General features: G+C 36.6%; 1 protein-coding gene and 1 pseudogene across 1 annotated transcript in view; one reads left to right on the top strand and one right to left on the bottom strand.

The window, feature by feature from the left end:
- The window catches only part of NEK1 (NIMA related kinase 1), a gene marked incomplete at its 5' end in the record, with an annotated part of 134,120 nt that overhangs the window by 93,373 nt on the left and 13,550 nt on the right, over window positions 1-27,197 (bottom strand). Inside the window, 1 exon segment of the mRNA XM_006161452.2 lies at window positions 21,045-21,147. Coding sequence (XP_006161514.2) covers window positions 21,045-21,147 — 103 coding nt within the window.
- LOC102487913 (cytochrome c oxidase subunit 7A2, mitochondrial-like) lies at window positions 12,177-12,883 on the top strand (annotated as a pseudogene).

Here is a 27,197-nt window from a genome sequence, read left to right as displayed (position 1 = left end):
ATGCTTCAAGTTCCTCTCAACTTAGAATAATTTTTAAATTCCATTTTCCTGATGCCTTTTTATTAAGCTTGTTGAATGCCTTAGTTGCTTCTTTATCTCAATGTTCCTGGTTCCTGTTTGTTTTTAAAGCACTCCTGTCTAGATTCAGTCTAGATAATCTTCTAAGGTCACCAATGACCTAAATCCTCCCTATTTATAAAGAAAATATGTATCATTTATAACTCTACCATCTGATAACTTAAAATTTACGGTTACTGTCTTCCAAATTTCTATCCATATGTATGGATACATATATGTGTATTTGTACAAAACCGGGATTTTACTACAGTTATATTATTTTAAACTTAATATTTATACTTTCTTGAACTTCCTCCCATATTCAGCCTTCAATATTTATAATGGGATTCTCTCCTGGGTTCTTCCAATCTTCATTATGTTTCATAGGCTTTTTTTTTCTTGGGTCATCACTAAAGGTCAATATTTTCTAAAGTTTCATTCTCCGACCCTCCTTCTCTTCTTATACCCAGCTCATTTACCACATGTTGCCAATCCCAAAATGTAAACCAACCTCGTAGCCGCTTATTTTTAAGACTTCTGGGTATATTAAACCAATACCTGGACAACCCCATTCATGTAGCAAAGCTACCTCACACAATTTGTAAGTTGGGTCTTATCAATTCTTTTATTACATGATCTTATTCTCAGCTTAGGGTCTAATCACAATCAGCTACTCAATAAGCAAGCTGAAGGGTACTTTTACTTCTCTCTTCCCACCATACACAAATGACTGCCAAATGACTAATCTTCTTCCTAATTAAAGTCTGTAATTTATCCCTTTTGCTTCTGCCTTAAGTCAGTCTCTCTTCTTTTGATGCTTAGATTTCTGAAAAAGCTTCCTAATTTACCTCTAGTCTCACAATTCCCCACCCTACCTCATCTATTCTCTCAATGTATTCAGCGCAACCCATCCAAAACTGTCTTTCACATCAAACCTCACATACACATCCATCAATAATTCTCACTGTTTTTTAACTTTAATCCATATTCCGTTGAATGGCAGATAACACTGTTCGTGATCTAGCCATTTTCAACCTCATTTCTGCTACTGTTCAAATATAAATCCTACCTTCTGGTCATGACAACTAACTGTGTTTTGTGGACTATACCATGATTGCACTAAGCTTCTTAAAATGGCTAACTCTACTCTTCTCCCAGAACTCACATCAAACATTTCACCCTAGGAATGTCTAGCCAAAGTCTTCTCTACTGAGTTACATGTACATCTCCTGTCCCACCATACAGCTGTTCTTATGTTAGTGGTGACATTTAGCTCTTCTAAATCTTCACTGATATTCTCTCAAGTAACTCTGTGAACTGCTGAGAGTGAAGAGTTGAAGTCTCCAACTGTAATTGTGGATTTGATTGTTTTTCCTTTAGGCTCTATTAGTTTGGTCTTTATATATTTAAAGTTTGGCTGTTTGGTGTAATATTTAGGACTATAATGACTGATTACTATACTGATTCTTTCGTTATTATGTAATGCTTCTCTTAATCTCTTTTGTTCTTAGTAACTTAGTTCTGCTGTTATCAACTAATTCTTTGTTTACTCCATCAGAAAATGCTTTAATTTCTCCCTCATTCCTAAAGGACAATTTGATAAGGGATCTGAGATTGACCTGAAATTTTCTTTCAGTACTTGAAAAAGTATTTTGTGTCATTTCCTTTTGATTTCCATGATTTCAGATGAGAAATCAACTGTCACTCAAGTTGGTTTCTTTATATGGAATGTATCCTTTCTTTCTGGCTATTTTCAAGATTTGTTTTGTCTTTTACTTCAGAAACTTAATGATATTTTTTGATGTGTATTTGAATTTATCTTATTGTGGGGTTGGCTCAGATTCTTAAATCTGTAGATTTGTCTTTTCCCAAATGTGGAAAGCTGTAAGCTATTTCTTCAAATGCACTTTTTTTTTTTTTTTGAGAGATTTTCACTGTAGGGCGCGTGCGCTCGCCAGACAGACAGAGAGAGACATAGAGACAGAAAGCGAGAAATCACCCCCCAGGGGGGATGGTCACGCCACAATCCCTTCTCCTCCATTCTCCTCTCGGGATCTTGGGCACGCACGCACACGCGCCCGGCGTGAGTTTTAAGCCACCGGGTCCGGGACACGAACCGCAGTCGACTATGTGGGAGTCCAGCGACATAGCCATTACGCTAACTGCTGGTTCCCTCAAATGCACTTTTCAGTCACATACTCTTCTGTCCTTTGGAGTCTAAGGATACAAATGTTAAATCTTTTATATCTACAGATCCTTGAGATGCTTACAAACTTTTTAAAGTATTTTTTTCTTTCTTGCTCAGACTGAGTAAATGATCTGTCTTCAAATTCACAGATTCCATCTTCTGTCATTTTCATCATATACTGACTCTATCCTGAGAGTTTTAAATTTTGGTTATCATATTTTTCAGTCTTATAACTCAATTTGGTTCTTCTTTATAACTTCTGCTTCTCTGCTGATAGTTTCTTTTTTTTCTCTTTTTTGTAATTCAAAGAGAATTTGTAACTGATAGCTGAGGCATTTTTACAGCAGCAACTTTAAAATCCTTGCCAGATCATTTTAACAACTGCTTCATTTTGGTGTTAGCTTCAGAGCAATGTCTTATAAATTGTGGTTTTATTGATTCTTGATATAAATGATTTTTGACTATCCCGAATAATCTTGTCATTATGTTAGAAGACTCCTGATTCTATTTATTAGGTTGTTGGGAAAGTCATGACATATTTTTCTATACAAAATATGTCATGACTTTCTCAATGACCCAATACATCTTCTATCTTATCGGGAAGTAGGTCTGTCTAGGTTAGTATGTAGGTTCTGGCCTACAATTAAGTTCCAATTGCCATTTGGTTTTCTAGTCTGCTTCATTCTTATGATGCTGTTGAAGATTCTTACCCAACCCCTGTTGGTGCTGTCTTGTGAGAATGGAAATTGCCTCCCTGAGCCACTGGCTGCTACTAGGATACTTTCTGAGGATGGGTACAAATGCCACTGGGCCTGCCTGGTTTCCTTATGTCACGTAGAGACACAGGGCTTTGTGGCTACTGCGCCATGGGTAGATGGAACCACCTGCTAATGCTCCACTAGTTCTGTCACGTGGAGATGAGATAGCCCAGAGCTTTGCTGCTACTGCTGCAAACTATCTTCCAAGTCACCTGCTCATGACCCAGTTGTGGAGTGGGACTGGAACAGCCTTCAGCTTCAATGGTGCCTTCAGCTTGAATCACTCATCGGGTTATGTAGAAGGTGGTGTTTCTCCACAACTGTTGAAATTCCCCCTTTTCCCACCCTATGGTGAGTAAGAACAAGCGAACCTTTTCCCACCCTATGGTGAGTAAGAACAAGTGAACAGGCTTTTCTTTTTTTTTTTTTTTTTTTTTTAAATTCTATTTTCTATTTTTTATGTCTATAGTGGATCTCAGTTATAAGCCTTTCTAATACCAGTACAGAATGTATAGGAGATTAAAGGAAAACTCAAAAAAAAAAAATCACATTATTACTCAATTCCTAAGTTTAGTTATATTGAAAAAAGCAGGAGCCAGAAAAAGTGAGCCTATGCCATGTGTTTCAAAACTGGGCAGATGGACAAGGTTTTATACTCCATGATAAAATCTGTTATCAAGATTTAACAGAGTTACATGGGATTGTTATGAAAACTAAATGAGATTGGGGCCCATGACCTAGTGATAAGGACGTTGGATCCCATATGGCTTACTACATGGTTAGAGTCTCAGACCCAGTGGCTTGAGAAACATGCTGGATACATACACATTCATGTCCAAAATCCCAAACACAGAAATGGAGAGGGAATTTGTGACATAACCATACCTCATGAAGAGGTGCTCTCCTTCTCTTTCTCTGTCTCTCTGGTGGCATGAGTGTGCACTGACAAATTAAAAAAAGAAAGAAAGAAAGAAAGAAAGAAAGAAAGAAAGAAAGAAAGAAACCAAAAAGGCTTGCTATGAGTTGAACTGTATGCCCCATGAGAGAGAGAGAGAGAGAGAGAGAGAGACAGAGAGAGAGAGAGACAGAGGGAGAAAGAGAGAAGGAAAGTGAGAAATCATATCCTGGGTGGATGGCCATGCTGCAATCCCTTCTGCTCCATTCTCTTTCTGAGAGTTGGACATGCCATGTAAGTACTTTGTTGAGGTCCTAAGGCCTAATATCTTAATATCGACATTACTGGAGATAACAATCTTTACCAAGTTAAAAAGAGGTTGTCAATGTGACTGGTATATTAAGGAAAAATTTGGAGACAGACTCCCATACAGAGAACACCTCATAAAGAAGGCAGAGATCAGGGTGATGATTCTATAAACCAAGGAAGGTCATATGATTGCCAGCCAACCACCAAAGGTTAGAAAAGAGGCCTAGGAAGGAACAAACTCTGTTGATAAGTAAATCTTGGACTTGTAGCATCCAAACTACAAGTTAATAAATTTCTGTTGCTTAAGCCACTTAAAATTTTTGTATTTTGTTACAGCAGTCTCAGCAAGCTAAAAGAGAAATAATGCAGGGCCAGCAGGTGGCATGGTGGCTGGAGCACTGGCCTCCCACACAGCTGACTGCAGTTCAAGTCCCAGACCAGGAGGCTTGAAAAATCACACCAGGTACATGTGTATGTATGCCCAAAATACCAGGGGAAGGATGGAGGAGGAGCGACTGTGGAGTGGCCATTCCCCTATGAAATTGATTTCTCACTTTACCTCTGACTATCTCTCTTCAGCAAGCACGAGTGCTCTATGGCAAATAAAAACAAATAAACAAACAAGAATCTTAAAAAAAAAAACCAAATAATGTATATAAAATGCCTACTATAGCGAACTTTTGGCAAACAATTGCTATTACTCAATTGTTAGTTTAATTATCTTGTTCTTTAATTGCTTATCTTTTTTTTCTTTCTTTCTCAAAAGGTTTTGGCCAGAGGGCATGTACACTCTACACGAGAGACAGACAGTGAGAGGGAAAGTGAGAAATCATTCCAGGGGGGATGGTCACATTGCAATCCTTTCTCCTCCTGGGATTTTGCAACCAACTTAAATAACTATAACCAAAAGAATGAATAATTGTGGTATCGTCACACAATGGACTATTATATAGGTCGCTGGATTCCCACATGGCCAACTGTAGTTCAAGTCCTAGACCTGGTGGCTTGCTTTCTCTCTCTCTCTCTCTCTTTCTCTCTCACTCTGCCCCTCTTTGGTCAAATTAAAAATGAATAAATAGGGACCAGCAGTTAATGTAATGGCGATGTTGCTGAACTCCCATGTAGTCAACCGCGGTTCGAGTCCTGGACTCGGTGGCTTAAACTCACGCCGGGCGCATGTATGTGTGTGCGTGCACAAGATCCTGAGAGGAGAATGGAGGAGAAGGGATTGTGGTGTGGCCCCCCCCTCCCCCCGGGAGGTGATTTCTCACTTTCTGTCTCTCTGTCTCTCTCTGTCTTTCTGGTGAGCGCACGCACCCTATAGCGAAAACCTCTCCAAAAAAAAAAAAAGAATAAATAAATAAAGTTAAACAAAAATTTTAAAGAAGAAAAATAATACTGAAAGAAAAAAGCAAGTCTCAATCTATATTCAGTATGATATAATGTTCAAAAATAAGCTAAAAAAGGCAATATATTATTTAGATCCACGTACATGTGCAAAAAAAATTTTTTTAAACCAATACAAATGGTAAAGCCAAAATTTAAGATAAGATACCTGCAAAGGGAGGCAGCAAGTAAGGACAAAAGTTGGCAAACTGTGGTCCATGGACCAAATCCAGCCCACAACTCATTTGTGTATGCACTACAAGTTAAGAGTGGTTTTCACAGTTTCAAATGGTGGAAAGAATGGAAAAGAAAACAAAACAATTTCATAACATATAAAAAAGTATATGAAGTTATAATTTCCATGCCCATAAATGATGCTTTATTGTAACGCATCTGTGGTTATTCATTTGCAATTGTCTGTGGCTGCTTTTGTGCAGAGTTTGATAGCTATGATGGAGACCTTACAGCCCAGCAAAGCCATGACTATTTATTTACTATCCGGCTTTTTACAGAAAAATATTTGTCAATCCTTGGGTTAGAGAAGAATACAAAGACTAAATTTATTATTACTGTTCTACCTGTTGAACACATTATTTTGGTACATAAGTTATATATACATACATTATAAATATTCTTTTCTATGTGCTAAATATAATTTTAGAAGGAACATAATGGGGAAACTTTTGGAAGCTGACCCCTTTTGCAGAGGAGGCTGGACCAGGGTTAGGTGCTAGCCTTAGTGGCTTGAAAAACAGTCTGGGAGGGGACAGCGAGTGGGTTGGTGGTTGAGGTGCTGTACTCCCACAGGGCCAACCACAGTTTGTGTCCCAGATTGGTAGCTTGTTTCGCAATTTATCTCTCTCTCTACTCAAATTTAAAAAACATTAGTAATAATAAATAAAACTGAATAAATAATTCTTTAAAAAAGAAACAAAGACAATCTGGGCACAAGTGTGCCCAGGATCTAGATAGGAGGGAGAACTAGAAGAACAAGGATAGTGGCATGACCAGGCCCTGCTGGAATGGGCTTTCTCTTGCACTCTCTTTTTCTCTCTCGTATGCATGCAAATAGATGTACTCACTAGTAAAACAAACAAGCAAACAAAATGTACCTCACAACTTTTCAAAGATCTAGAAATACAACTTTTTTCTAAATAAAGAACCTAATGTTGAAGAAATAATTTACTATATGAGTAATAAACTCATATAGGATACTATATAATAAAGACCAGAAAACTATAGCCAACACGTTAAATCTAACCTATGGACTTATTTCCAAATAAAGTTTTTCTTATAGTGAAAAGCGTAATAGTGAAAACCAGACACTGAAGGCTTGCATCCTGCTTCTGGGCATACTATGTGACCTTGGGCAACGTACTAATGACTCTAGGCATTTCAAAACCACCTAACATTACAATAAAAATTCCCACTCCAGAGAATTATTGTCAAGATTAGATTCTCAGAAATTTAATTTTTGTTAATGAAGGTCTGAGCAAAACAAACATGCAAAAAGCAATCAGCCAACCACACACATACATGCACAGAGAGAACACTACCAGCAATAACAAATATTAGGTCCCCTGTACAGTTCTGATGTATTTTTCTATGCAAAAATGCATCACGACTTTTCTAATGACTCAATAGTTAGCTTTACGTATTCCTTGTTAAAGTTTACCTAACTTGCATTTTTGGGAAAGTTTAGCTACTCATACAGTGAACATTGCACATTCATATGAAAGCATAGGAAATTATCTTGCAGTTAATTACAATTCAACTTAAAAACTGTTATGTCCCAAGGGCTTGTTCATAGGTAAGGGACTTCATTTTGCCATAGAAAAAAATGTTGTAATTTATTGTTTCCCATAAGCAGTTAATAAGATGTACTCATCAATTAATTTAAGCAGCAAGGGTTAATTTTTAAGACAGAACTTAATCTTAACTATTATAGTTAGGCTTGTATATTTACAATGTGATATTGAAAACTATCAGAAAATACATATTAGATTTAAGGCCTAAATATGCTATAATCTCTTTTAAGACCATATAACTAAAATAGAGATAGCATGATTGGCTATAAGGAAAAGCCATAGTGTAAATATATATATTTTTTCAAATTATTGAAACAAATCATGGATACTAATATTTATAGGCAGAAAAACATTTATTATGTGCTGCTTTAAATCACTGAATTTGATATCTTTTTCTTAAAGAGTCACAATTATTATTATAGACATCTTTTACTGTACTGTGCTGTAGGTATAGCTATTACATGGAGATCTTAGCAGTTACAAAGCTGAACTGAGAAGCAAAAATTGTCATTGCCCCAAAACAAGCATTAATAACCAACTTAAACATTAATTAGTGACCACTAAAATCAGTCCCCACATCACTCCATCCCATTTAACTCCAGCTCTATTCATGCTCATCACAATAAGGTTTATGTTGGCTGATTGCTCCGAAGCTGTTGGCTGTAAATATCTGACAATATAATGCATGTCTAAATCACACTGACTGATAAACTAAATTGAAAATCTTGCCAAAGATGAAGGATTTCATAAAAATGATGACAATGATATTGAAAAATTGTTCAAATAACATGTAAAACCATCTACAAATATGACAGGATTAGATAAGAACTCAATTAAAAAACTGAAAAGAATTAGGATGTTAATGCTTCAGTATTTTGGGGTATCAAAACATTAAGAAATAATTTGTGGGGGGCTAGCAGATGGCATGATGATTAAGATGCTGGACTCCCATATGGCTTATCAGTTTGAGTATCTTATGTGGCAGCTTGGTTTCTCACTTTCCTTTTATTTCTCTCTCTGTCTCTGGTCAAGTTAAAAATATATAAATAAATAACAAATAAAATTCAATAAATAAATAATCCTTAAAAAAAGAAATAATCTTTGAAATTGCTGAAGTCAGTCAGCCTTTTTTTTTTTTTCAAAATGCCTCTCTTTATAATACACCTAATAAAAGTAAAACATGAAGTGAGGGGTATACCATCTTTCATGAGTTCTAACATGACTTTTTTTTACATTTTAACATCTTTGAAATGAGGATGCTTCTTTTTGTTTCGAAGATAATGCTTTCCTATGTTGCCATTGTCCTGCCTCACTCTCCTAAGTAGCTGGACTTACACGTGTCTACCAACATGCCTGATGTTTTTTGGCTGGCCAAGAATGAAACCGGGGCCTCTCATATAGCCTCAGTCTGGTAAGTAATAGCATCCACCAATTCATACTCCTGTAGCTGAACCTAGGGGTACATGTTTTAATCAGTGGCATCTTATCATCATTGTGGGCCAATAGCAGTTGCAATACAGGTGTTGTGGCTTGAATAATGTGTGAACTTTGTTAACTTTCAGAATTAAAACAGTTGTAAATATGAGCCGGCAGATGACATGCAGTTTAAGGCACAGGTAAAGGCACTGGATCCCACACGGCCACCTGAGCATCCCAGAAAGTGGCCTGAAAACCACACTGGGTGCATGTACATGCATGCCCCAAATCCTGAGAAGAGATTAGAACATCTTTTACTGTACTGTGCTGTAGGTATAGCTATTACATGGAGATCTTAGCAGTTACAAAGCTGAACTGAGAAGCAAAAATTGTCATTGCCCCAAAACAAGCATTAATAACCAACTTAAACATTAATTAGTGACCACTAAAATCAGTCCCCACATCACTCCATCCCATTTAACTCCAGCTCTATTCATGCTCATCACAATAAGGTTTATGTTGGCTGATTGCTCCGAAGCTGTTGGCTGTAAATATCTGACAATATAATGCATGTCTAAATCACACTGACTGATAAACTAAATTGAAAATCTTGCCAAAGATGAAGGATTTCATAAAAATGATGACAATGATATTGAAAAATTGTTCAAATAACATGTAAAACCATCTACAAATATGACAGGATTAGATAAGAACTCAATTAAAAAACTGAAAAGAATTAGGATGTTAATGCTTCAGTATTTTGGGGTATCAAAACATTAAGAAATAATTTGTGGGGGGCTAGCAGATGGCATGATGATTAAGATGCTGGACTCCCATATGGCTTATCAGTTTGAGTATCTTATGTGGCAGCTTGGTTTCTCACTTTCCTTTTATTTCTCTCTCTGTCTCTGGTCAAGTTAAAAATATATAAATAAATAACAAATAAAATTCAATAAATAAATAATCCTTAAAAAAAGAAATAATCTTTGAAATTGCTGAAGTCAGTCAGCCTTTTTTTTTTTTTCAAAATGCCTCTCTTTATAATACACCTAATAAAAGTAAAACATGAAGTGAGGGGTATACCATCTTTCATGAGTTCTAACATGACTTTTTTTTACATTTTAACATCTTTGAAATGAGGATGCTTCTTTTTGTTTCGAAGATAATGCTTTCCTATGTTGCCATTGTCCTGCCTCACTCTCCTAAGTAGCTGGACTTACACGTGTCTACCAACATGCCTGATGTTTTTTGGCTGGCCAAGAATGAAACCGGGGCCTCTCATATAGCCTCAGTCTGGTAAGTAATAGCATCCACCAATTCATACTCCTGTAGCTGAACCTAGGGGTACATGTTTTAATCAGTGGCATCTTATCATCATTGTGGGCCAATAGCAGTTGCAATACAGGTGTTGTGGCTTGAATAATGTGTGAACTTTGTTAACTTTCAGAATTAAAACAGTTGTAAATATGAGCCGGCAGATGACATGCAGTTTAAGGCACAGGTAAAGGCACTGGATCCCACACGGCCACCTGAGCATCCCAGAAAGTGGCCTGAAAACCACACTGGGTGCATGTACATGCATGCCCCAAATCCTGAGAAGAGATTAGAGGAGAAGGGATTGTGGTGTGGGCATCCCTCTGGGAAGGTGAGTTCCCACTTACTCTCTCTCTGAGGGCACATATTCCCTATATCAATGTAAATTTTTTAAAAAGTTGTAAATATAACCAGAATCCTGGTTAAATATGAGATAAAGTAATTTTTAAATTGTACCTTTCAAGGTAAAATGCAGATTAAACCTTATTCTCACATTCTTTACTATAAAAAGTAGACCCCCTAATTTAGCTGAATGTAGTTAAAGTGATCTTTTTTCCAATATCAGTAATGCTGGGCTGAGGGTGTCCTCCACAGGACACAGAATTGAATGATTTTTGTTGTCGTTATTAAAGGGCATGTGTGCTTGCTGGAGAGAGATGGAGACAGAGAGAGACAGAGGCAAAGTAAGAAGACAAACCCCTTGGGGAATGGTTTTGCTTCAATTCCTTCTTCTCCATTTCTTCTTTTGGGATTTTGGGCATGTAGGCATGTATGACATGCACATCTCTTAAGTCACAGAATCTGGGCTCTGAACTGTGTTTGGCCATGTGAGATCCAGCCATCTCAAACACCATGCCACCGGTTGGCCCCAGAGTTGAATTGTTGAACTGTTTGAATTGTTTCAAAATCCTGAAGTATTCTTGAGTTTTATACCATACTCTTCTATTTTTCAAGAGCCTAATCAGTTAACTAATAAATTAACCAATTAATTAGCTAGTTAGTAAGCCTCAGGAAACTCCTGGATCAGTTATATCTTATTGTTGTATGCCAATCATAATAATGCCTTATACAATAAGTAGAATTAATTATTTTCCTATATAATACTATAGTATTTATACTGTGAAATTGTTATGAAGATAAATGAAGCCTCAATGCTTTTATAAATTGCACAATGTATTGTACATATTAATATAAATTATTTTTATAGGAAATCATAATCTTTTCTACGACATTAAAAACCAGTTCAGTGGTCCTAAAACCATGTTTACTATTCTGCCTCAACTCTCTCCCACATCTGCAGTAATCTCCAAGTTAACAAGGCAACAGAAAGACACTAAAAACTCTCCAAGAACGTAAAGGAAATAAGATTTTAGGTAAAAGCTAGAAATATGGCATTTTCAGGTATGTACAAGTAGTTTGTTATAGCTGAAGTTGAAGGTCAGAGAGAGGAGGAAGTCAAGGGAGGTAGGAAAGGCAAAGGATAGATGTTCTGTGCTAAACTAAAAGAATTTAATTTGCCATTTAAGCTATATAGCACCACTGAATGGTCGAAAGATGACAGATGTGTTCAACTTTGTTTTAGAAATACCATTTTGGCAACTTAGATATGAAATGAATTAAAAATTTCTAAAATTAGAAGCAAAGAGATGAAGAGACTAGGAAGAGATAAGAATCTCAACTAAAGCAGGAATAAAAACAAAAAGACAGAGATGGATTAAAGATATTTGGAAGGGCCCCATCTGGTGGTGCCACTGGTAGCAAAGAATTGTAGTTTTGGAAGCCACCTGGATACACTGTTGCTTTAGATCCCCAGGTTAGTCTGAAAATACACATCAAGGGCGCTTTTCTCTCTTTTATTCTCCCATGAACGTGTGTATATTATCACACATAATTATAATAACAATAAAAGCTATACATGGATTTTTGACTGGATGAGGATAATCCTTGTGTTGTTCAAAGGTCAACTATGTTATAAAAACGACTGAACATGTAATCATGATCATAACACGATAAATGTTAAAATAGGAAGTTATCAAGAAGGAAGTAGAAAATAAAAAGCCTGCCTTTTGGTTGTTGTGGTTGGTGGACAGAATCTGAGACAAAATGCTGTGGAATGTGCCGGCTCTTCGTCAGATTACCCAGAGGACCATAAGCACTGCCTCATGCAGACGTTTTGAAAATAAATTTCCAGAGAAATAAAAGCTATTTCAGGAGGATAATAGAATTCCTGTGTTGGGACCAGCAGTTAGTGTAATGGCTATGTCGCTGGACTCCCATGTAGTCGACCATGGTTCGAGTCCCAAACCCGGTGGCTTAAACTCACACCAGGCACGTGTGTGTGCGTGCCCAAGATCCTGAGAGGAGAATGGAGGAGAAGGGATTGTGGCATGGCCATCCCTGGGGGGTGATTTCTCACTTTCTGTCGTCTCTCTGTTTCTCTCTTTCTGGCGAGCGCACACACCCTATAGCAAAAACCAAAAAAAAAAAAAAAAAGAAGAAGAAGAAGAATTCCAGTGCATCTTACGAGTGGAGTAGACAAAGCCCTCCTGGATAGAGCCGCCATGGTTCTTACAGTTGGTGGAACAGCATATGCCATTCATCAGCTGGCTATGGCTTCATTTCCCAAACAGCAGGATTGACTTTGGTCATCTCAGCAGTCCCTTTGTTCAATTTCATCCAGCTCTCTATGGACCACTAACACGATAAATAACTGAACTCTTCTCTGGGGTCAATATTTATTGACTTGAACTAACTGCCAGCAATAAAGCAATCTTTACCATGCTTTTGTTTTATTTTATCACTTTAGAATACATTATACCAGTTTCACTTTTTGGTCAACCTTGTAAGTCTGAAGTGCAAAAAATTATTCTTTTGTAGTTAACTTATATAAAGAAAAAGAAAAGAAAATACAAAGCAATACTACATGGAAATATAAAAACACAGTTTTAAAATAAAACACTGCTTGGAGCAGATAAGCAGTATGAGGATAAAAGAGAACTGAGAAAGGAAAACTGGAAAACAGAACAAAACAAAACAATGAAGTCTGAACAATAGAGAAAAAAATTACTGTAAAAAATTGAGCAGAGCTTCGATTTAAATATATTTGAAAACTTTTTAAGTTACAAAAATAATACAGACAAGTATCAGCATAAAACAAGAGAATGAAACAACACCAACCATTAATTGTTTCTAAAAACTTATGTAATATTCCTCCTAACAGCAGAATACACTACACATTACATTTAAGTGTAGTGGAACATTTACAAAGATAGATTACATCTAGATCAAAGTATAAACCCTAATGAGTGTGAAAGGACTAAGTGAAATTCTGCAGAATATGGTCTTTGACCAAAATGAAGTAATACTAGAAAACAATAACAAACTAAGAAATGTTCAAACACTCAAAAATTAAATAGCACATTTTTAATTAAATCACTAGCAAAAACAATGTGTCAAGGGAAATTAGAATACATTTTGAGATGAATGAGAATAAAAATATAATAACAATTTTTAAATAATTATTTTATATTATCTTATTTATTACTATTATTTTAAAATTTGACCAGAGAGAGACAGAAAGAGGGAAAATAAGAAAACAAGTTGCCAGGTCTGGGACTTCAACTACAGTTGGCCATTTGGGAGTCATAACATATTTTTCTATACAAAAATGCATCGTGACTTTTCCAATAACCCAATAGCACCAAGAGTTATTAAAAAGGGGAAAAAAAATTCTTAAAAAGGAACATAACCAGACCACCACATGTTTTATGAGCAACAATGGAAGATGATGATAAAACAGAATCACTTAATTGCTACAAAAGGGCCAATTCTATAGCCTGGTGCCTAAAGGAAGCTAGATCCTACATGAGAAACCAAAGTTCAAATCAGCCCTGGAGTTGTGAGGAATATGCCTGGTGCAGGTGCACGTGTGCCCTCAAATCTCAACAGGATGGAAAAATGGTGCATTAGGGATTGTAATGTGGCCACACCTCATTGAGGGTGCTTTCTCCTTTGTCCTCTTTCTCTTTTTCTGGTGAGCACATATGCCTTGTGGCAACCAAAAAAAAAAAAAAACAAAAAAAAAAACAAAAAAAACTGTTATGGAAAAAGAACTTCGAACCTAAATGTTCTCATCCAGCTAGCTTACCACAGAAGACTCACCTACTGCTAGATGGAGTAACTGAGACTAGACCTACCTTCTCACTTCGAACAACTAAAAGTCTAGAGAAAATAGATAAAATAATGTTTTTCAAATACTGAACAACAGGCAGCACAGGACAATGATTTTTGAGAGAAGAAAAACAAGAAAGGTAAGCCCAACACCTGCCCTACCTACTGCCTGTCAAAAGTTTATAGGCTGCAGTACAGAGAGTAGGTACCCAGAGTCTTGTTGAGGAAAGAGAGTTTGGAATTTGGAGAGTTGAATTTGCAGAGCAGAGTAGCAAAGAGGAGAAAACTGCACATAGTTGAGAACTGATGATCTGAAAAGGAATACTGAAGTCTCCTGCTAAATGACAAATAGCACAGTCAATAACACCTGAAGCTTAATCAGATTCTGAATGTTTTATGTATCAAATTGCTGGAGTGGAAAGACCACCTCCCTCTCAACTAACAGAGCATGGGACACTCAGAAGAATACTATAATAACACTGGGGCCAATCAAAACTAGACAAAAGACTGAGGGTGACCCCAGAATGCAGTGGTTAGGTGCTTCACAGGGGAAACCAGATCTCATATGGCTGACTGGGGTTGGAATCATGGTGTCAAAGGCTTTATGCCACAGGATCCTGATAGGAAGGAGGACTGGGGGAAAAATTATTGCATTGTGACCAGGCCTCATTGGGGGTTGATTTCTCTCTCTCTCACATATATATCATATATATGTGTGCTACAAAGCCAAAAAAAGAGAAAAAGATTTTTGTACCTACTTAGCAAAGCTTCAAAGCAAGCCTTGGGAAACTATTTTACAAGTAACTTAACTACATCCCAGAATAAAACCTCAACATATATTGGGTCGTCATAAAAGTTTTGCATTTTTAAATTTATTTTTGGAGAGTTTTTTGCTATAGGGTGCGTGCACTCGCCACACAGACAGAGAGAGACAGAGACAGAAAGCAAGAAATCACCCCCCAGGGGGGATGGCCACGCTGCAACCCCTTCTCCTCTATTCTCCTCTTGGGATCTTAGGCACACATGCACACATGCCTGGCGTGAGTTTAAGTCACCGGGTCTGGGACTTGAACCACGGTCGACTACGTGAGAGTCCAGCGACATAGCCATTATGCCAACTGCTGGTCCCAAATTTTGCATTTGTTATGCAAAATACATCATGACTTTTCCAACCCAATGTATTTAAAGAATACAGAAAAAAAAAACCCCTAAAAATAATATACACAATGCCTGGCATTCAATCACAAGGCATGTAAAGAACAGGGAAAGACCCAGTTATGGTGGCAAACAGATACCGCTATTGCTTGGAAGATGAAAGCTGTGTGGGAGTCATGGGTTCAGTTCCTAGGTCAACCTCAACACACCGGGTATGGTTGCATGTACCTGTAATCCTAGCTAGTTGGAGGCTGGGCCAGGAGAACTGCAACAAGGCAAGACCTTATCAAAAAGATGTATCTCTGTCCCTCCTTCTTCCTGCCCCCCCAATTCCCTCTTTCTCTCTCATAAAGGCAGGAGGTAGAGGGAAGAAAAGTAGTTTTCAATAGATTACCTACTGAGGAGAAAAATCAATCAACAGAGACTCAGAAATGACAAAGATAATAGAATTAGTAGATGCAGACATTAACATAGCTATTATATTCCATATATTCAAAAGATAGAAAAAAATTAAAAAGAGATAAGGAAGGTATCAAAATAACCTGAATCAAATTTAAAAGCTAAAAAATACAATATCTGATGGGCCAGCAGGTGGCATGGTAGTTAAGGAGTTTGATCCTCCATGGCTGACTCCATGGTTTGAGTCCTCAGACAAGTCCCCTTTTGTGTGAATGCCTCAAATCCCAAAATAAGAATGGAGGAGAAGGGAATGGTTTATCCATCCTCCTGGGGTGATTTCTCATTTAAAAAATACCCAAAAAAACAATATCTGAGATGAAAAATATACAATGTATGGATAAGATTAAGGGCAGATTGGGCCAGTAGGGGGTGTAGTGGTTAAGGTGCTAGACTCCCACATGGCTGACCAGGGTTCGAGTCCCAGACGCAGTGGCTTGAAACTTATACTAGGTGTGTATGCATGTGTGCCCAAAGTCCTGAGAGGATTGTGGTGTGGCCATCCCCCTGGGGGGTGATTTCTCACTTTCTCTCTCTCTCTCTCTCTCTCTGTCTGCCTGGCAAATACATGCACCCTATAGGAAAAAAATTTCTCTAAAAAAAAAAAATAAGGTTAAGAGCAGACTATACACAGCAGAAAAAAAGATTCATGCATCTAAAGACACAGCAAAATGAAAATGAGATCCAAAATGAAAATGAGAAAAAAAAAAAAGACTGAGAAAAAAATGAAAAGATCATCAGTAAATGGCTGGAAGAGCAACAAGTGGTCTAATATATGTCTGTTGGAAATCTAAAATAAGGCAAGAGAGGAGATCAGAGAAAGTTTTTGGAAAAAATAATGGCTGAAATTTTTCAGTTTGATGAAAATCATAAACCCATAGATAAGAGAAACACAATCTCTATATAAAATGAACAGGAAGAAAACTACATGAGTCACATCATACTTTGCATTCAAACATCCAGACCCAAGAAATACAAAGGACGCCAAATAGAATCAACCTATGAAGATCCTCTCCATGGCATGCCATAGCCATATTGGCCAAAATCACAGATAAAGATTCTAAAAATGGCAAAGGAGAAAGTCAAGTTGCAATACAAAGGCTATCCCATCAAGCTTACATGGGACTTTTCAGAAGAAATGATGCAAGCAAGGAAAGAATGGTAAGATATATTCAAAGTGTTAAAAGAAAAACAATTTCAACCAAGAATTCTATACCTGGCAAAATCATCCTTCAAATGGGAAGAAAAGATAAAAACATTCTCAGATAAACAAAGCCTGAAAGAATTTACCAACAGCAGTGGTAAATTCTTTTTAAGAAGTGCTAAAGGGAGTGCTATACCAGGAAAACTAGAGAGACAGACAGTAATAAGAGAACAAGGGACCAGCGGAAGGCCTAATGGTTATGTGCTGGACTCCCACATAGTCAATAATGGTTCAAGTCCTGGACTCAGTGACTTGAAATTCACACCAGGCATGCGTGTATGAGTGCCTAAGATCCCAAGAAAAGAATGGAGGAGAAAGGATTGCGGCGTAGCCATCCCCCCTGGGGGGTGATTTCTCGTTTTCTGTTTCTCTGGTTAGCACACATGCCCTATAGCCAAAAGCTCTCAAAAAGTTAAAAAAAAAAAAAATGAGCACCAGTTAGCGTAATGGCTATGCCGCTGGACTCCTATGTAGTTGACTATGGTTCGAGTCTTGGACCCGGTGGCTTAAACTCACGCCGGGCGTGCATGCCAAAGATCCCAAGAGGAGAATGGAGGAGAAGGGATTGCAGCGTGGCCAACCCCCCTGGGGGGTGATTTCTTGCTTTCTGTTTCTCTGTCTCTGTCTGTCTGGTGAGCACACGGACCCTATAATGGAAAAACAACAACAACAACAACAACAACAACAAAAAACTTTCTCTAAAAAAAAAGAAATAAGAAATAAGAGAACAAAAACAACCAAGAAAATGCTTAACATAATGGTAAGAACAAGTCTGAAAATACTGATAATAACGTTGAATGTTATTGGATTAAATTCTCCAATCAAGAGATACAGACTGGCTGAACCAATGAAAAAACAGAAACTGTCTAGCTATTGACTATAAGAAACACATCTCAAGGATAAAGACATACATAGAATAAAAGTGAAGGGCTGGAAAAAGGCATGGAAACCAAAAATGGGCTGAAGTTATGATACTGATTTCAGACAAAATAGACTTGAAGACAAAAACTGTAAGAAGAGACAAAGAAGGGCATTATACAGTAGTAAAAGGGCTAATTCATCAAGAAAATATAACTCATAAATGTCTATGCACCCAACTCAGAAGCACCCAAATACAATGAAAGAAAGATTGCTAGATCTAAAAGGAGTGATAAACTGTAAGACATTAATAGTTGGGGATCTCAACACCTTGCTATCTCCTTTGGACAGATCATCTAGACAAAAAATAAACAAACAGATACAGGATCTAAGTGATACCATAAGTCAAATAGACTTGACAGACATCTATAGAACCTTCTACCAAAAAACCATTAAGTACACATTTTCTCACCCCTTCATGGAACCTTTCTGAAGACTGACCAAATGATGGGCACAAAATAAGCCTTTATAGATTTGAAGGCATAAAAACTTTATCCAACATATTCTCCAACCATGATGAAATTAAACTTGATATTAATTTCAGAAAAAAAATCTTGAAAATACACAAACACATGGAAACTAAACAACCTACTGAATTTAGTACTCCATAACTACTAAAGAAATTAAGACTGAAATCAAAAGATTCATGGAAACCAATGATAATGAGTACACGAGTTGCCATAATCTACAGGACACAGCAAAAGCAGTCATAAGAGGGAAGTTCATAGCAATTAGTGCTCATACAAAAAAGATGGAAAGGTGACAAATGGACAACTTCACATCATGCCTCAGGGATTTGGAAAAACATACTTCACTTTCATTGATAAAGAGAAATGTTTAAAAGCAGTTAAAAGAAAAAAGAGAGACATTACTATACAAAGGAAAGACATAAAAATGATAGCAGACTTCTTGTCAGTAATAGGATTGCACGCCAAAAGATAAGTGGAGAGTCATGGGACCAGCAGATAGCATAATGGTGATGTTGCTGGACAACCATGTAGTCGACTACAGTTTGAGTCCTGGACCCAGTGGCTTAATATTCACGCTGGGTGTATATGTGTGTGCCCAAGATCCTGAGAGGAGAATGGAAGAGAAGGGACTGTGGCATGGCCATTGCCCTGGGGGCTGATGTTTTGCTTTTTGTCTGTCTCTCTTTCAGGCAAGCTCATGTGCCCTGGAACAAAATTCTCTCTCTCAAAAAAAAAAGAAAAAGTGGAGAATCAATTTTTAAAACAAAAAATTTTTTGAGAGGTTTTTGCTATAGGGCGCGTGAGCTCGCTAGAAAGACAGAGACAGAGAAAGAAAGAGAGAAATCACCCCCCAAGAGGGATGGCCACGCCACAATGCCTTCTCCTCCATTCTTCTCTCAGGATCTTGGGCACACACACACACATGTGCCTGGCATGAGTTTAAGCCACCAAGTCCGAGACTTGAACTGCAGTAGGCTACATGAGAGTCCAGCGACATAGCCATTACGCCAACTGTTGGTCCTGAGCCATTTTTAAAGTACTGAAAGTGAAAAAGCAAAATAAAAGAATTGTAATAGTATACACCAAAAAATACTTGTTAAAAACAAAGGCAAACTACTTTTTTTTTCCAGACACATGAATGCTTATCAAATTCACCAGCAGATTATTACTACAAATTATCACTCAAGTGTGAGGACAAAGTAAGGGTACTTCCCAACAAATCTTTTCTTTTTAAGTTTATTTTGTTCTTTCATGAGAAAGAGAGACAGGCACCCTTAACACGGTCTTCACACTGTGAATACCCCCAGCTTCAGTCAGTCTTGGATCATAGGCACGAGTGCATCTGGAATGTTCCTGAAGGTCTCTGGATGTGAACCCAGAATCTTCCCAAAGGGGACACCCCACTGAGTATTGATTACTCCTGCACCAGTCTGGCTCCTTCCCAAAAAATCTTGAAATGTTTATCTCCCAAAGAATTATCAGGTATATTCTCCATCATAATAAAATAAACTAAAAGGAGACTAGTAGTAAGATGTAAAGAATAATTCTGAGGAAAGAACTTTGGGGATGAGAAAATGCAAAAGGGTTCTCTTCTACTATCTAGAAGGAGCATACAAATATAGATTAATTCTAGATATTAGAAAAAATTGAAGTATGTGTATTAAAAAATACTAAAGGTATCCATTAAGAAATTTAACTATATTTTACCATGATATTTTATTAAAAAAATCCTATATTGACTAACTATATTAATTAACTCACAAAGACACTATTTACAACCTTAAAATAAAAGCATAGCAACTCTAATCAAAATTCTATTACCATCTAATTGATTTATTTCCTATGTGAGGGTGATGTTTCATGAGATGCTGAGCTAACAAAAACCATCATCAGTTGTTTGGTGGACAAAAACTCAAAAGGCTTTTGTGAACGTTTATGAGTTGAAACTATTATAAATTTTAATTTGTGAAACAACAATCTAGAATCTGAATATTGTGCTGGTATATGACTTAACTTAGTTAACTGGCATAATTAGAGGCTATAATATAATTTTATTTCTAATTTGATTTTGAGCAAATAAATAGTTACACATTTACTTACCCAAATATTTATTTCCCATTTTTCTTTTAAAATTCTTGGCTACTTAGAAGTACTTAAAACCAAAAGCACGCTGGGGGAAAAAGTCCAGCAAGATAAGAACTTATTTCTTCAATATGAATATCTGTGTTGCTACACCTATTCCTACTCATTGTACAGGAAAGACACAGATATTAATTTATTTCCAATCAACCAAAGCAGTAACAGAATTTCACCCGTGACATATAAAAGATATAGAAGGGAGGTTACAAACGTTAGGATATATCATAATTTTATACTCTGCAAATGACTTTTGAGTATCTTTTATTTCCTATTATTATAAATAGATTGCTAGGTGCAATTCGTTTTATTTATACTTACCTTATTAGAGATCTTCACTTTGAATACTAATATGTTAAATATATATATTAAATATGTTCAAGATATATATATTAAAAAAATACCATATGTCCTTCTGCTCGAGCTTTATTTCGCATAGCCTCCCGTTTTCGTTGCAGGAACTCTTCCACTTGCTTAGCTCTTTCTACAGTTAGTTGTCCTTTTTGCCTAATTTGGACAAATCACAAAGTTAGCAATCCTTGACATGAAACATTCTGAAAATGTAAAAAATTACACTTATTTGAATTTTTTTCACTGAAGAATCTGAAGAAAGGTTGATATAAGTTTTTCTGTAATAAAGAAACCACTTTACATACATTGATAGATATTTAATAAATCATATTCTTTACCATTTTAAACAGAATTAAAATCTAAACACTGCTCCAAATCTTCACAAGAAGGTTTCTTTTACATTTATTTGAGTTATTCTACACACTTATAGACATATGAAATTCTTTCAGACTAAACTTAATTATAGAAGAATCTTAATAGTTTCCAAATTTATTTCAGATTTCTAGATCAAATTAATAAGCATCTTCTCTAACTGGTATGACATAGAATGAGAGCAATGGAGTAGCAATTCAAAAATGAACAAAAAACAGGGACTAGCATGTAGTGTGGTGGTTAAGGCACTGGACACTCACATGGCTGGCCATAGTTTGAGTCTCAGACCTGGAAGCTTGTGCTCTCTCTCTCTCTCTGTGTGTCTCTCTCTAGTGAGTACACATGCTCTGTAGCAAATTTTTAAAAAAGATGATAAATAAAATTAAATAAATAATTCCTTTTCAAAAAATTAAAAAGAAGAAAAAGCTTACTTCAATGTGAATTTTAAAAAATACATAAAAGGCTATGTCTTAATTCCCTGAATATTACAATTATTAAAAAGCAAAATGAGTAGGTTAGGAGAAAATTTACAAGCCTAGTTATTTGTTATAATCTTTTCTAATTTTCTTTTTTTTATTTGTAAAATTTATTTTATACTGAGGAAATAAATCACAATGAGTTAAAATGTCAACATGTTACCTTAAATATTTTATAATCATCTTTTTAAAAAATTTTTCTTTTACTTCATTAGAGGCATGCAATTTTTATTGATGGCAGAAAGAAAAAAATATCCTACTTTGTTTTTTTTGGTATAAAGTATTTTCATTTATTTCAGTGTTCTGATGTTGGCTGCATATAGGTTTATAATTGCTATATCTTTCTGATGAGTTGACCCATTTATCATCAGATAGTATCCTTTTTAATCTCTTTGCCAGTTATTTTTTTTTAATTAATTATTTTTTCATTTCATTTTCTTCCATACATTCAATCACATTATTATTTGTCTTAAAAAAAATGGATATTTCAACAGGTGAACATTTCTCCCTAGTACTGTTGATAAAACTACAAAATATCTTCAACAGATAATACCACACCTCTTTGTGCCATTAATGCTTTTTCTCCCTGTCCCTCCCCCAAATTACCTTCCTCAGACCATCCTCTTTCACACACACTATATCTGGTATTTACATCTACATACTGCATTTCTATATCCTTTAGACCATTAGTTTCAGTCACAGAGTGCAGACACTCAGTATATATTAAGCGGGGCCATACAATGCCCCTCCTTCATAGCATGGCTTGCTTCACTTTATTTTTCTGATAATTATGAAAGAATGCTAACATGTTGAGTCTAGACTACAAATAAAAATTACAAATACTATTTACTGGGCATCTACCATATACTGTGCTGGTTACTGTACTAAGTTTAGAAGTCATTAAAAATAAGTAAAACCCAGTACCAATAATCAGAGAATTCATAGTACAACATCAATCACTGTTGATTTTGTAGATGAAGAAAAAAGAAGAGCTAGTTACTCTGTGCTTTTACTTGGCTTTTGGCTAGCAAAGCAAACAAACTTCCTATAGCTTCTTTTAAGAAGTTATGTCAGAAAAATACATGAAATAATGCCTTTCTGTCTTCCAGTAATATTTAAATACATTAGATTTACACATCTCAAATAATCATTTCTTTTTATTTTTTTGGCAAGAACTGAAACATACAAAAAACTACTTTAAATATGAAATTGAGCAGTAAAAAGCTATATGTTCCATCATACAGCTATGAATGTTAATAGTCCAAGGTTCATGTATTGCATGTGGCACTTAGAAAACCCTTGCGTAATTTCATCATTGGAATTTTCTAGGATTATATAATCTCCACAGCTGATTTAAGGGCCTATTACTATGATTTCTGTACATGTCTAGGTAGCTAAATATTAACCTTCTGGGTTGTCAGTAAGATCATGATGTATTTTTTCTACGCAAAAATACATCATGACCTTTCTGACAATTCAATAGTTCTGCATCGCTAAGTTTAGAAATGTACTTACCATAACATGTTAGCGTGAGTAGGTTGACAATAATAAATGAGAAAAAGTGTGCATGCCTCTGTAGCGTATATGTGCTGTCTCCTTGCAGGTACATCTGGAGTGAAAGTAACATTTCTCCTGCATACATCTAGGTCCGGCTTTATACTGCTCTAAGATAGCCTCATTTTCATAAGGCTGGAACTCAAGAGCATAAAATCTTTAGGTGTGATGCTCAGACATGTCATCTGAAGCCAAGAAAGAGCTTATAGCTCTTTCTTGAGGAGAAGGTATCCTGGGAGCCCATACGACCAAGTGCAATGAGATAAAATAAGTGATCTCCCTGTTAGGTATCCTGACTGTGCCAACTTTCTTCCTAAACCTTCATAGAAGTAAAATATGTTTGATTTCCCATCCCAAGATACTGTTTGTGTCCACTGTTTATCACTCTGAACCTCTCAATGGCATGTTTATAACAGCAGTTGCAAAGAATTTTTTTTTGATTGCCAGAGGGCACATGCTCTCACCAGAGATAGATAGATAGAGAAAGAGAGAGAGAGAGAGAGAGAGAGAGAGAGAGAGAGAGGAGAGAAGAGAAGAGAAGAGAAGAGATAAGAAAAAAGCACTACCTAGGAGGCCTGGTCAAGCCACAAGTCCTTCTCCTCCATTCTATAACCTTTTGGGATTTGAGGTACATATGCACACATGCCTGGCATGTTTTCTAAGCCACTAAACTGGGATGTGAACTATTTTGTCAACCATGTGGGATCTAGCTCCCTTAATCGCCAAGCTAGGGGGACAACCCTGAAATGTATATTCCTATCAAAAGATATGATTGGGGCTGATAATTTAAAAAACGAGCTCACTTGGCAAAATTAAAGTTGGAAGTACTCAATCAGGTTCCCAATTTAATTCTTTTGCTTTACTGGCCAAGTAAGTAACTGTCAACCTACCAAGGCCAGAATAATCAGCAGGCATCAGCAAGGCAAAAAGGAGGCAAATGTATTTCAGTAAAGGGGAGCAACAGATGCAAAGGAACAAATAAAAGAAAAAAACATGTTAATTACCTCAGGACCCTGCACTTAGAAGTACTGAAAGAGGGAGTAGCAAGATAATGCTATGGAAGTCGACAAACCCCTAAGAGAACTTACAGGTCATCTAGGTGCTGCAATTTGATCCAAGGGGCAATACAAAAATCATTAGTTCAGTTTTCATGATGTATCACTATATTGCTTATATGCCTTTTCCAAGTGTTTATTTATGCAGATAGTTTTTCTAAAGTATATCAAATTTATTCCTTTTAAATTTCATCTAAACCAGGTAAATTGTAGCTATAGTCTACCGAGATTTTGTCTCCTGATCAATCATACAAAATATATACCATTTCTTTCCACTTTATGTTCCAGAAATACGATAACTATAAGAACAAATACATCCTTTGAATATTTTCCCCATGCCTTTCTTCCAAATGAAGATTAAGGGGGCCCAGACATGGTGGTATGTGCTGCAAGATGCTATACTCCATAGGGCAGGATCATATGGGAGGCCCAGGTTCAATTCCCAGGTCAACACCTAAAGTCTGGGACTGGTAGCTTGCACCTGAAATCCCAATGCCATGGAAAGCTAAGGCAGGAGGACTACAAGCTTGAGGCTGGCCTGAATAACACAAAGAAATCCTATCTAAAAGAAGGGTGGGGTATGGTGGTACCTGCTTATAGTACTAGCTACTCAGGACACTGAGGCAGGAAGATCATGACACAGCATGGACTCTGACTCAAAAAAAATTCAGAGCCTGTCCCATAGTAGTGGTTAAGCTCTGTGTATAGGAAGCTGGATTCCACATGGTTGACTATGGTTCAAATACTGGTCCAGTAGCTTGGAAAACATACTGTGTGTGTGTGCCCCAAATACTGGAAGGATAGAAATATGAAGAAAAAGGAATTGTGGCATGACCATGCCCCCATTAGAGGTGTGCTTTTTCTCTCTTTCTGTCTCTGTTGGGCAAGTGAATGTATCCTCTGGCAAAACAAAACAAAACAAAGAACAAAATAATAAGTAGGGGACAATCCATGATCTGTGGCTAAGGCAGCTGAATCTCACATGGCCAGTTGCACAGTTTGAGTGCCAGATCCAGTGGTTTGAAAAACACACCAGGCTGCATGTGTGTGTGCTCAAAACCCCAACAGGAGGGAGAAACAGGGGAGAAGGGACTGTGGCATAACCAAACCTCACAGGAATGTTTTCTCGCTTTCTCTCTCTTTCTCTGTCTCTCCTTGGAGAGCCCATGTACCTCTATGGAAAATTTTTAAAAATACAATAAACAAATGTAAAAAGGTTATTAAAGGAGAATTAGTCTTTAAAGTGTTTATTTGAATGACATAAAAATATTAACCAGCCACTCTGAATAGTTCTTCACCTAGTAAATATACTCCTTAACAATCTTCATATTTTTTCAGTTAATCTAAATCAAGATGTACTAGAAATGAATGCTTAAAAAGTTTCTAAGAAATGTTTAAGTGTTTAAAAGCTGATCTCTACAATTGGATGCACTTACTTTATTTTTCTTCTGTGTGTGTGTGTGTGTGTGTGTGTGTGTGTGTGTATGTGTGTGTGTGTGTTGGGGTGGGTATTTTACACAGGTGTTACCCAAATTGTGTGATCTTCCTGTGTCAGTCTTCAAAAGAGCAGGCACTGCAAGCACGTGTCCCATGGCCGGCTAGATGAACTTACTTTAAACTGCAGCACTACCACTTAGTAGTATCCTGACCATGTACAATGTCTAAATCTCTGAAAGTTCTCATTTTTCTCTTCTGTAGTAAAAGAATAATATCTAATTCAAAGGGTTACTATGATAAATAAATATAACACACAGTACTTGGCGATATAATAATTCTTCAATAAATTCTATCTATCACCAATAAGAACAACTTGAATGCAAGATAAGAACATTTATACCATATCTTTGAGTACAGCAGTGTCTTCTAGAGTTGATACAAACGAAGTGATAAATGATTTTACAACTCTGAACAGTTTAAAAATGGAAAATTAAGACACATCAGCTATATCTGACATCTAAACAGAGAGTGAACAGAAAGTATGGGACAGAAGAGGTAATTGGGATACATACTCATTAAAGGAAATTTGGAAGCCAAAAACAAACATACGCAAACGTTTTAAGTTTACGATTGAACTTTGATGTCCAATGAAGTAAATTATTACCAACTACCATCCCAACTGTGAAGAACCAAGAAACATCCTGGAACATGAGCAGTGTGAAGTAAGTGCAGTTTTCCCTTTTTCTTCATACTGTTTATTTGTACTCATTTATTTTAGAAGATTATGATGAAAGCAAGCGCAAACAAAATATATACTAGAAATATATCCCAGTTCCCAGTGTGGCATATAAGGAGCTTAGAAGTAACCACTCCACACTAACAATAAGTAAAAAGCTGAACAATCAACAACTTTTCTTAGATCCATCAAGAAGCTGAGGCCACAGGGCAAACTGCTGCTCCTGAACTGGAGAGACATACTGAGGTAGATATAGAGAATCCCAAGTTACCAAAGTTGAAATTCCAGAACCCTCTGCAGAGACCAGTACTAGGGTGGGAAAACATCAAATATAATTGAAAAAATGTGGAGACTCAGTATGGCTATTTCTGAGGGTCAAAAACACCTCAAACACACACACACTTTTGTGACTTTTATTTCCAGAACTCTACCAGGTCTTCTCAGTAAGTATCAGATAAAAATCCCTTCTGGTTTCCAAGGAGGAAGAGGAGAAAAGAACTATTTTGAAATATTCCAGAGCATTCTGTTCTTATTTTATCTAAACTCATTTTATTAGAGTCCAGCTGGTTGGGGTTT

The sequence above is a fragment of the Tupaia chinensis genome, unplaced genomic scaffold (genome assembly GCF_000334495.1).
Source record: "Tupaia chinensis unplaced genomic scaffold, TupChi_1.0 Scaffold138601_1, whole genome shotgun sequence".
In the NCBI taxonomy this organism is placed as follows: domain Eukaryota; kingdom Metazoa; phylum Chordata; class Mammalia; order Scandentia; family Tupaiidae; genus Tupaia; species Tupaia belangeri.
The sequence above is the reverse complement of the archived record's forward strand: the minus strand, read 5'-3'. Positions and strand labels throughout refer to the sequence as shown.